Source organism: Aptenodytes forsteri, unplaced genomic scaffold (assembly GCF_000699145.1).
Source record: "Aptenodytes forsteri isolate BGI_AS27 unplaced genomic scaffold, ASM69914v1 Scaffold290, whole genome shotgun sequence".
NCBI classification, from domain to species: domain Eukaryota; kingdom Metazoa; phylum Chordata; class Aves; order Sphenisciformes; family Spheniscidae; genus Aptenodytes; species Aptenodytes forsteri.
This window is the reverse complement of record NW_008795244.1, coordinates 971452-983760: the sequence shown is the minus strand read 5'-3', so window position 1 is coordinate 983760 and position 12309 is coordinate 971452. Positions and strand designations below refer to the sequence as shown.

At 46.9% G+C, this 12309-nt stretch overlaps 1 protein-coding gene across 1 annotated transcript in view; it reads left to right on the top strand.

The window, feature by feature from the left end:
• Positions 1-12309, top strand: part of WLS (wntless Wnt ligand secretion mediator) — a 41645-nt gene that overhangs the window by 24534 nt on the left and 4802 nt on the right. The window contains exons 3-10 of the mRNA XM_009278737.2: positions 4782-4906; positions 6117-6278; positions 7316-7452; positions 7846-8014; positions 8210-8307; positions 8590-8653; positions 9553-9696; positions 11338-11421. Of these exons, the coding sequence (XP_009277012.1) occupies positions 4782-4906; positions 6117-6278; positions 7316-7452; positions 7846-8014; positions 8210-8307; positions 8590-8653; positions 9553-9696; positions 11338-11421 (983 nt within the window). The remainder of the gene's footprint in view (positions 1-4781; positions 4907-6116; positions 6279-7315; positions 7453-7845; positions 8015-8209; positions 8308-8589; positions 8654-9552; positions 9697-11337; positions 11422-12309) is intronic.

The window sequence follows — 12309 nt, the reverse complement described above, 5'->3', positions numbered from 1 at the left end:
GCCATCCAGAGGGACCTTGACAGGCTTGAGGGGTGGGCCCGTGCAAACAGGCCCCATGAAGTTCAACAAGGCCAAGTGCAAAGTCCTGCACATGGGTCAGGGCAATCCCAAGCACAAGTACAGGCTGGACAGAGAACGGATTGGGAGCAGCCCTGAGGGGAAGGACTTGGGGACTTTGGTTGATGAAAAGCTCAACATGAGCCAGTAATGTGCGCTTGCAGCCCAGAAAGCCAACCGTATCCTGGGCTGCATCAAAACAAGCATGACCAGCAGGTCAAGGGAGGTGATTCTGCCCCTCTACTTCGCTCTCTTGAGACCCCATCTTGAGTACTGCGTTCGGCTCTGGGGCCCCCAACGTAAGAAGGACATGGGCCTGTTGGAGCGAGTCCAGAGGAGGGCCACAAAGATGATCAGAGGGCTGGAGCACATCTCCTATGAAGACAGGCTGAGGGGGCTGGGGTTGTTCAGCCTGGAGAAGAGAGGGCTCCGGGGAGACCTTACAGCGGCCTTCCAGTAGCTGAAGGGGCCTACAAGAAAGCTGGAGAGGGACTTTTTACAAGGGCCTGTAGTGGTAAGACAAGGGGTAATGGCTTCAAACTGAAAGAGGGTAGATTTAGATTAGATATAAGGAAGAAATTCTTCACTATGAGGGTGGCGAGGCACTGGAACAGGTTGCCCAGGGAAGCTGTGGATGCCCCATCCCCGGAAGTGTTCAAGGCCAGGTTGGATGGGGCTTTGAGCAACCTGGTCTAGTGGAAGGTGTCCCTGTCCACGGCAGGGGGGTTGGAACTAGATGACCTTTAATGTCCTTTCCAACCCAAACAATTCTATGATATATTGGCGGGGCTTGGGGGGTGACAGGGACTGGGGAGCCCCTTACTGTAGAGGGGTCACAGCTCTACCTGCTTCGGAGCATCTTATAGCCCTGTGAATGGAGAGTCATTGAGAAAGCTCAAAGCTGGGAACCCCAGCAGGAGCGTGTCTTCTCCTTGTCAGTCATCCCTGGAACACGTAATCATCTAAACAAATCTGTCTGATTTCTGTACGGTTTTTAATATAATCCTATGATATTAGTGAGGTTGTTACTCAGCGCTCGAGCTGCTAATATCAGAGGGGATTTACCAGGCTCCAAATTAACTAGATGTTATCTACAAGATCTGTGAAGGCAAGGTTAATCTGGAGCATGCCATGAAGAGATGCTCTGACATGGTCCTTGTGAGATGAAGTTTCCTGGCATGGACAATTTCGTCTCTTGGTACTGAATAAGACAGAAATTTCTACCTACTTATTTCTACCCTTCGTTGGGAAATTCTGGAGAATCTTGATTAACATGTGTGGAGGAACTGAATAATTGCTTTCCTCAAACATGTTAGCATCTGGGAAGCTGAGCACAGGTTTGCAGTAGCTTTTTCTCTTCCTTCCTTGCATGTATTCTTCCTCTTCTGCTGTGGCTCAGCCTTGAATAATTAAAATACTCTGCTTTCTGTCAGCATATCTAGAAGTAAAAACTGGCTTGACTGTCAGTGTTTTGCCTCCTGTTCGCTCCTCCCATCCACTGTTTTGATGGTAAATAACACTGTTTTAAAACACCTTTTATCTTGAAGCCAAGCATGGTGGAACATCAGCTGCTGCTTCTCTCCTTCTTCCCCTCATGCACGTATGCAGGCACAGGCATGTAGCCTGCCCTTAGTATTCAGAGGACTTCAGGAGCGCACAGTGTTAACACTAAAAGGGCAGACACCCGAATTGTCTATTCACCATCTGACATTTCGGTATTAATGTGAATAAGTCACGAATCTTCTTAAAACTCAGTTCTCTGCCAAACAGTGTGTCACTGTCTGTGTTTGTTCCTCTCGGACAATGGGGACTGCTAATGAAAGGCTGAGAGCGGACTGGTGTAGGAGTATCAGTCTGCTGTGCTGAAATACATATGTGTGTGTGTATGTATGTATACATACATATATATGTGTATTATGTTGACAGTCTTGAAGGGTCTTTGTACAAAACTCTGTTCTAATGGGAGATGTTACCCCAGTGCAGAGACTGATGGAAATTCAGAGGGAGATTCTAATCCATTGGTCTGGAAAGGCACACACTAGTATATCTTTTGCCTTCTGGTTTTCATACTCGATGGCAGCAGCAACACTTGGATTGCAAAGATGAAATAATGAAAGCTGTTTTTGCTGGATTTAATCCCAAGCATTCCAGTTGGTTTTACGGCTTCTGAAATGAAGTTTGTAGTTCTTTTTAGCCAGGCCAAGTTTAACCTTATGTTCCCATTTATCTGTTTTGCTGGTCTTCTAAATAGCGGATCTGAGATGGCAAATCATGTTTCATGGAAACCTAACTAATGGCTGCCGTGGAAAGGAACTTGATATCAATCTGGATGGTATAGATCACGTGTGCAAAAAAAAAAAGCTCAGAAAAACCTTGATGCATCCACATTAAGGCATAACAGAGCCACCTCCAAACACTGTATAAATAGCAAGTCTAAACCACAGATACCATCCACGCCCCTTCCCATCATTTTGGATGAGTATGCCACCACATATTCCCAACAAAAATATAACTGAAAAAGATGACAAATATATGGGACATGCAGCGCTTGAAAGACTTATGCTTACTTGTAGACATGAAACAGCCTCCCTTCAGAATTATGAAGAACAGATTTTTTTCGGAGCTGAACTTCAAAGCTCATCAAGTATTGATGTGTCTTTGCAGCCCGTTCCCATGCGCAGGCTGCTGCTGTGAGAGCAGGCAAGCCCTGTTGCCATACAGACTGTTCCTGGTGAAAAGCTATGGGCGTTGGCATTGTGTACGCCTTCCGCATCCTTACAGGACAGAGCACATATGGTGTCTGCCTATACAGTGACGCAGCCCTGATGGAATGTGTGTGCGTGCGAGCTTAGATCTGCAGGGGCATTTCTGACCTCCTGAGCTTAGGAGCGTGCTACAGCGCGGTTCCAGGGAGCTTGCAAGCGTGAGCTGTTTGCAGTGAGAGCATGGTACTTCAACACCGGCACAACAAATGGTTCTGTAGCCATCTTCCAACGCTTTTCCACAGCAGGTGGTTCTGTAGCCATCTTCCAATGCTTTTTCACGGCAGGTGGTTCTGTAGCCATCTTCCAATGCTTTTCCACAGTGGATGGTTCTGTAGCCATCTTCCAACACGTTTCCAACAGCTGCGGCTCTCAGAGTTTGGTGATCTGCAAAAAGAGGCTAGGTTGTAGCATGCACATGCTCGTTTCAGAATGTGTTCCTCTTTCAGAGCCTTCCCTGGGATCTGTGCCTGGTAAATAGGAGCATTTTACATCTGGTAGAGCTCGTACAGACTTGCCTGGGATTTTTAAAGCATGTTTATGTGTTGCTGCTTGGCAGGCTTCAACTGTAACTCTCAATTTCATGAACTTGTTCAGTTATGGCACCTAAATAAGTTTCTGTTCCAGCCCCATTTCCTTCTTGCAGCAATGATCTCTTGGCAGCATCCTAGCAAGAGCATATTTAAAAGCAGTTACGCCCCATACTCCTACTGTGAACATGTCCAGGAGAGGAGGAGCTGACTGTTTCCATGCAAATATGATGTGGTGGCCTTACCTGGGCATATAAACTCTACGTGTGTTTACTGATGTGCAAGTTGGTGCATCTGTAAAAGCAGAAACAAGCTGGTGCTGCTGCGGGGTGTATGCGTGGAGGAGAGGGCTTCAAAAGCCTTCTGTAGAATGATTCAAGTTAAACAATACATACAGAAAACAGCAACTCCATCCTCATTTCTGAGGTTATAGGCCATCCCTTTTTCCAGCAAGGCCAGCATAGCTAAACTTAAATTTTTTTTTAATTTTCTTTTTAGAAGAACTTTGTGTAATGTTTTCTTATCACTCTGGGAACCCTGGCTCATCTTTTAAGAGCAGAGGATCCTAAGTACGGGCAATTGCGAAGTGATTTGGACTTTTGGTGATGCATTTTGACTTTTCCCTTTTTGTTTCTTTCATTTAAAATCTCTCTGGTAGAAAACATCTTTGTTAAGGGGCATATTCTAGACCTTTCTATTCAAGACGTTGGGCTTTAATGTTTATGGATGGTGAACCTACAGCCAGAAGAAACCTAAGGTTACATTGATAGATGATTACTGCTATCGTGCCTAAATGAACAAAATGTACCATTAGTTGCATGGTTTCTCCTTTATACGGTTCATCTAACTACATATACAATATATGCAGTTGTATACTTCATCTTTTTTTGTGGTTTTCTGTAACAATGCTATTTCAATGTCAATTTAAAGCAAATCCTATGATGCAATATAGTCGCTTCCCAAAGCTGAAGAACCTATTGCACACCCTTGCATTACCTGCAGAAAGTCTACGTTGAAGCCTGTCTTATTGTCCCTCTGCCAACCCGCAGTGAAGAGGCTGCTGGATGGCTTTCTGGCTTACTGTCTGTCTCTGCAGCTGTCTAGGTTCCAATTTTATATGAATTACTGTTTCTAATGTTATATGAATAAATAATGCTCTTCACCCACAACCGTAACGTAAGCTGTAAGTCATGATATGTTAGAAAGATATCAGACCTTTATGACCAGTAAAAGTTCTTTCTTCTCTACTAGAGAGGAGATAAATATTTTGAAAAAGGTAGTTTGATCTGTATTGTTTGGAATGCAAAAATTTCCATTCCCCTCTGTAGCTCGTGCCTCTCGGAGATCCTTTCAGTATCTAGAGGCTCTCCCACCCTTCTGATGTTCTGTATCATTCCTCTCTAACAAGCTTGATGTTTCCTTACTCTTGCAGAAGAAAACGCAGAAATTACCCTGGATGTGTCATTAGCGTATCGCGATGATGTGTTTGATGATTGGGAAGAAATAGCACATGCAATAGAGATCAGGAAGCTGAAATGCACCTTTGGCTCACCAAAAGTAAGGTGTTTTGATGATGCTGGAGGTGGGGAGGTGTGGGAGTGTGGTGGGAGTTGTCCTCTTCCTTTCTTTCTTTGTGCTTCCTAGAAGTTCCGAATTGTTCAATCATAACTTTCAAATGTGTCAGCTTTTTCTTGGCTCAAAATCTTTGAAAACCTGATGAGCTCCACATGCAAGCGGTTCTGTTTCGTGACGGAAGAGAAGGGGAGGAAGTCAAAGGTAGACTTAAAACTGTAAGGAATAAAAGGTATGAGGTCAACACACAGATCCAGGTGCAAGCAGAATTGTCCCCTGCAGTTGTGATCAGGCTAGAACTTGAATGCTTTGAGATCTGTATACCCCAAACCATCCTAGAGAACTTGGACCTTTCCATCTTGTGCTTCTGTGATGGACAAAACCTTGTTCTTCAGGAGTGGCAAGGAAATAGCCCACCAGGGACGCTGCAGCACTCAAAGAACCTGGAGAGGTGGGGCAAGAGTTCTTAAAATAACTTCTTAATGCCTCAAGCTACAAAGCTTAGGAGCAGAGAGCACAGCTAGCAGTTGAGAACAGAGCATCTTTTTTAAATAAAGATGTTTCTTTTTGTGCTGCAGGCCATAATTCCTGTGCTTAAATTAATCTGGTGTCTCTTTACCATGCCATGTTTTTCAGTTCTGTGTCTTGTTCTCCCATTTCACAGTCCCTTTCAGCAACCCACTTATGTCTCCAGCAACACCCGTACTCTTCCATACAGCCCCATATACGCAGTAAATACATATGAGGTGCGGAGGAGAGTATTGCTAGTAAAACAGGACTTAAGAAACTCCACATCAAGACACGTGTAAGAGGGTTGTGTGTTTTGTTTTTGCTCAAGTTGTGCTTGCTGAGGGGGGAAGCTTGGATCCCAAAGTAGCCTTTCACCTTGAAAGTCTCCCTTAACTTTAAATGTATTTAAGAGCCTGAGACGTGAACCTGCTTGAGGTCAAACATTATTGACTCAATGGCCCAAAACAATCAAAAACTTGAGCAAAAATGTCCCAAAACTGCTGATGTTCTCCAGACTTGCACAGACACTCCCCAGGCAAAGGTTGGAATTAGCAGACAGGCTCTTGATGCTAGCAATGGTCCTGGCTATGTTCAGCGTTAGGGCTTTTGCAGACCCTCACCGTGGAGGGCATGCTGGTCTGTCCGAGGCTGACTGCTGTCTTGCTGCTCTGTGCCCTTTTGCTAGACCCTGGAGTCTGAAGGCCGTCACTATGACTGTGACTTCCTTCCCTTCATGGAGATCGGCAGTGTGGCTCACAAGTACTATCTCATCAACATCCGTCTCCCCGTGAATGAGAGGAAGGGCATTAACGTGGGCATTGGGGAAATCAAGGATATCCGTTTCGTGGTAAGTGTCCATCTTGCTTCTGTCTGCGCTCACCGCCTCCTAGGAGAGCAGCTGTGCCCTGCAGTGCTGCAGTCAGCAAGGGCATTTCCCCTGGGGCTGCTGCAGCTCATTTCTTGATCTCCTCTTTGATCCACAGCAAACGTCCTACTCTTCATCACGGGTAGCTCCTGCCTGCAAATGTGCCTTTCTTCCTTCCTGAGGGATGCCTTCTTTGACTGCTCTCTTCTGAGGAGCCCTCCCCAAGCCTTGAGCAGTGTCACCCTCCTGCACTGCCCAGTGACCACCTCCAGAGCTGGGCTCTTCCCATGGCTCCGAGAGTTCCCCTCTGTCCTCTCCTCCCCGCCGCAGTCTGTCTTGGGCACAGAGTCCTCCACCTGATTAAGCCCTGCTTCTCGCAGATAGGAGCGGAGGAGGAACAGAACACCAGGGTTCAGGGGGGACCTGGTCTGTCTTGCAGTTGGCCATCGCCACGCAGATGTTTGGGATGGCTGTCAGCTATCCCTGCTCTTGCCCTCCCTTGAACCTTGGTGGCCATGGGTGCTTTTCCCAGCTGGAAAACCCACCACCACCGTCCCTCTCAGCAGAAGCAGCGAGCCAGCCAGCTGTGGTGGCTGCAGCTGGCAGTGGGAGGGCATGTGTCTGGAGAAATGCATTAATTTGGCTGATGCATTTCCCACCAGTGGTGACCTCGCTTCATGAGTATCTTGTTACTTGTCTGAGAGCAATTCTGCCAGTTTACTCCACGCTGTGTCAGAGTGCCCCTCTCTCGGCTGCTCTCTACCTCGCAATGGAAGCTGCATGTGTTGGCTTTTGTTTTAAGAACTTTTGAAGCTTCCTTAGATGGCCTGGGTGCTAAGTAGGCACCTGCTCCCTTTCCTGTGTTGGGCAAACCGCATCTTTCAAAGAGTAGTTGCATCTACGTATGCTTACGTGTACTGCCATGTACGTGCCTCTCCTGTCAGGTCCTGTAAGGAGAAGCACAGAGTAATGATGTTAAACCCTGTACAGCTGTTGCATTCCACCTTGGTTTTCCTTAGGGCATCCATCAAAACGGAGGCTTTACAAAAGTGTGGTTTGCCATGAAGACCTTCCTCACCCCCAGCATTTTAATTATCATGGTCTGGTACTGGAGACGGATCACACTGATGACACGCGCTCCTGTCCTGCTGGAGAAGTGAGTAGGGGCTCACATGCTGGGTAAGGTGACCCTCAAGCAAGAGGACCCTGACCGAGGTGGTCACTGCTCCCAGGCAGAGCCCATGTTTGGGGAGGCAGGGATGGTCTCTTCTCTGTCCCCTCCCTCCACCCAGGCACACTGGGAGCAGGAAACATCCATAGCTTCTCTTTTCTTTCCCATTAAACCCATAGAGAATGAGTAGCTGCATTTGCCCACGGCTGCTCGGAGAGGCCTAGCCCCAGAGGGTTTGCTGGCAGGAGGTGACACCCCACCGCCACTGCCCAAACAGTGCCAGATTTCCTTCTGTTGCTCTTCATGCACAGCTTTGGCTTCTGGGCTCTGTGTCCTTGCCTTGCAAACTGGAAAGAGATGGTGTTTCTGCCTCTCCAGGGTCATCTTTGCTCTGGGAATTTCCATGACATTCATTAACATCCCCGTGGAGTGGTTTTCCATCGGATTTGACTGGACTTGGATGTTGCTCTTTGGAGACATTCGACAAGGCATTTTCTATGCCATGCTCCTGTCATTTTGGATCATCTTCTGTGGGGAGCACATGATGGTGGGTACGACACAGAAGGGAAGGTAGTTTCCAGCCCCACTTGCAGTAATACCTGGCAACTCCCTTGTACTTACTGAGTGTTGGAAACAATGCTGTGGGGACTTGCTCCAGGTGAGAGGACTTCAGGCTAACTTGCTTTTCCTTTTTCTCCTCCTCCTCCTCTTCCTCCTCCCCACCTCTTGACCCTCCGATTAGGACCAGAACGAGCGGAATCGTCTCTCAGGGTACTGGAAGCAGGTTGGACCCATAGCTGTTGGCTCCTTCTGCCTCTTCATCTTTGACATGTGCGAGAGGTAGGTGCAGCGCTGCTCCTAGGGCAAGCCTTCCCCGTGCACCTCCTGCAGCAGGGACCAGTGGTTTAACCCCCATGGCTGAATGCACAGCTCCATCTCATGAAGTGAGGAGAGGCTCCTGTGAGTGCACTGAAGCATGCTGGTGTTTCCCAGCAGCGTATCTCCTCCTCGCCTGCACAGGAAAGCAGTGTGGCTGGCTCTTTCCAGGCTGCAGAGCAGGTGTGGGGCTCTCTGAGCTTGTTGACTTCTGTGGCAGCTTGGTGTCTTCTCTCCTCTTTGCAGGGGAGTGCAGCTGAAGAACCCCTTCTATAGCATCTGGACCACCGAAGTTGGCACAGAGCTAGCTGTATCCTTCCACCCAGCTCGGGGCAGGCTAGGTCTGTGTCGGTAGGAGAGGGGAGGTGTTCCCCTCCTGCCCGATACCTGTAGGTTGTGGGGAAACCCTCCTCCTTTTGGCAGGCTGGGGCTGTGAGGTGGGGCTCAGGTGCTGCGGGAGATGCCGGTGTCATTTGGAAGAGGCAGTCCTGGCAGGTTTGGTGCTGGGTACCGCCAGGGACTGGTGCTGTGCTTGGAGAAGTCACTGGAGAACTCAACTTCTCCTCAAGATGTCTGAGATTTGGGGGGAAGCGCCGGGGGATTTAGGTCCCAGGTGTCATCACGATAACCCCAGAGCCAGTACTGCTCCAGCAGTGCTTGCTCTGCTTTCTCTCCCAGCCCCAGCTACGATGGCATCTGCTCCAGGGCCCTCCGTTTGCTGCCATTACTCGGGCACACATTGCTGAGGCACTTCCATGAATTGCTCTTTCAGGCTGCCAGGTCCCGCTGGAAGGGCTTGCTTTCACTGTCATTAATTTTGATTACTGGGCTGAGATAAGCTAATGCAATTAGTCCCCCTTCTGCAGCATCCAGCCCTCTTGCAGGAGCCTCTCTGAAGATTGTGCTGGTTGGCAACGGCTTCCCAAATCTCCTCTGCAGATTTCAAATGGGCAGGAGTTTCGGCGGGTTATCCCTCCTCGCTGCCATGCCGAGCACTGGGGGACATCAGAGCCCGTGCTCCCCACTGAGCCAGGGGGCTCACCCAGTGCTGCCTCGCTTGCAAGCAGGCTGCTGTCCTGAGTGATTGCTGCCTGCTAGAAGTTTAATTATGATCTTTGGGATGATATTAAAATAAGTGAATTGCCTGAATAATGTTTTCTATTACTTCTGTTTAGCTCATACCATTTTCGCTTAACTTGCGCTGCCCAGATGGCCTTTATTATAGTCGCGGGAATCTGCTTGTGTCTCTATTTTCTCTTCCTGTGTTTTATGGTCTTCCAAGTGTTCAGAAACATCAGTGGAAAGCAGTCAAGCCTCCCAGCCATGAGCAAGGCTCGCCGCCTTCATTACGAGGTAATGTCCCTCCTTGTTGCACAGATTCTTTATTTTTAAAATGCATTTTTGACCTTAAAGTCTATACTGAGACCTTCTCTATCCATACAGTCCTGAATTAGAAGATCTGATCTGTATTGCCTTTCTTGTGTTGCTGAAATCCCCTAAAGTGCCTTTTTGTTTGACTGTTGTGAAGTTTCTTCTTTATTTGGGTCTTTAGTCCCAATGAAGTGTTTTAAACTGTCAGGAGGGTAAGCTAGGTCTCCCAGCTTACTGAACAGTGTTGGAGGATAGAAGAAAATTGGCCAAACTATCATTTAAATTACTGTGGAGTGTAAGGCCATCAGCTCCCTGCACCTCCATTTCTCCTTCTGTGATATTAATGATTGTGTTTAATGGAAAGCGTTGCTAAGACTACCCTGTTTTTCCATGGCGTGAATTCAGATTTTTGGGGTTATCTTTTCTTCACCAAGTTGCAGGAGGGAAACTGTCCCACTAGGATCAAAATGCGACATGTTCAGCTCATTATCCCCGGTTTTAGCCCATGATTTTGTATGTTGTTTCTGTCCTAGCTGTCTTTATCCGCCGCAAAATGCAAGGAGCTCACTTTAAGTTCTTAAGCTGAGAGCGCCTGTTGTTTCCATGGGTGTGTAAATATTTATCACCAATTTTGTTCTGTTAAATGGTGGTCACTTCTGATTTGAACAGGCCAGTTATCACCCATCAGGAATGCACATGAAAAAATGGAAAACCGGACTTGTGAGAATTTGAACAAGATATTGAGCATTTTTTCCATCTTTCCCTTTAGCAAGAGGCACAGGACTTCAGTTCGTATTGTAGAGCTGCTGCAGCTGTGCTCTACATACAAACATCTAGCAAGCATGAATCTGCTCTGGAAGAGTTAAATTAATAGTCATTTGTTGTCACAGTGTGGCATAGTCATTACGCAGACACTGACATTTCCACCAAAATTCCAGAAACAGGTTAAAAAAAACACACACACAGAAACAAAACCAAAAGAATTTGTAAGTAAAAATGTAAAACTAGTGAAAGCAATTATGGTATGCAGTCAGGTTCCCAACCAAGTGATCTTGAGCCATAGTTTGTCTTATAATCTACATTCTTCTGTAATAGCCAGCGTAGTTTTGACAAGCGTTGAGAATCGCTGCAGTTTCCAGACAGACAGACCGTGGAGGTGAGGATTAGTCTGGTACCAGTACCTGTGCTGTAGAAAGACCGACTCGTCTTGCTAAGCCGTGCAAGCTCTCCACAGATGTTTATTTAAGAAAAGCTATGAGCTATCAGGCTGGCTGGTGGATGAAACCCACGGCTTACACTGACATGCCTCCTCTTCCACGTTAACTCTCAGTAAATCAGTCACAAAAGCAAATGTAATGGAAAGCCAGAGCTGTCCAGACATGCACACCCCACTCAGAGCATCCGGGAGGAACATAGACGTGTGGGGAGCGGAGAATATGGGCTGTCGTGAACACGGCGCAGAGGAGTGGGCGGAGGTTGTTTTGCTTTGGGGTTTCGTGGGTTGGACCCTTTTTTTTCTTTGCCTTTTTTTTTTTTTTAATACGTGTGTCTTGTATATGCTAAAAACAAAAATGGGTTTTGTGGATTCTGTTAATGTGACCAGTGACATTTCTCTCTAAACAGGGACTGATTTTTAGGTTCAAGTTCCTGATGCTTATTACCCTGGCTTGTGCAGCGATGACAGTCATCTTCTTCATTGTGAGCCAGGTGAGTGACGAAACTCAGCTCTGTCTGAGAACATCAGCCTCTGATTCCCTAGCCGCTAACGACGTCGGCTCACTTGCTGTTCAGACAAGGCATCTCTATTATAAGCAGATTTGATAATAAGTTGCTTTTTAAGAAGTTGTTTTCATTTCTTTGAAGCACTGCCATAAAATTGCTTAGGCTGAAGCCTTCACACAGGCCTTTGGCTCACGGTAAGGTTTGGGGCTGTGCTGTTTGAAATATCAGCCAACACGGTCTAGTTATTTCTGAGAACTCAGCAAGAGGAAAAATGTTCTGTTCACATTGAAAGAATCCAGTGGCTTTGTATGCCCACAGAGAAATAACAGAATTCAATCTTCCCTGGGTTGACTTTGCAACCCTGCTGTTTCCAACAGTATCTATACCTATTTATTCTGAGCTACGATGCAGTCTCTCTGTACAAATGAGCTTATATTGCTACTTAAATGTGCTTTGATGGTTTACTCCAAGTGACTTTTAAGATTGCATCTATTTCAAAGATGTCATTTCTGGTTGTTCCTAAGCATAGGCAGCTTGTAGCTCCAGGAGAGCCGTGGGTACAGCCTCGCAAGTCCAGTATTACAGAATTACGGGTGCAGGAGCAGTTTCTCCCTCACTGCACCACTTATGCTTTGGGGTACCTGGTGCGTCCCAATGCAAAATACAGCAGCAGATGATTTTGCTCATAAAAATCTGTTAGACTGAAGCAATGGTTTGAGAAATGTCACTTGGCAATTTGATTCATCATTGAGTGCTGGTGACCATAACCGTCACTGTGTATGGGTATAATGCAAACAATCTTGTCCAGCTAGTCTTTTCAAGCTAGTTTAGCTTTCGTCTTTCCCCCTTATGTCTTTTCTTTAATGGAAAGCC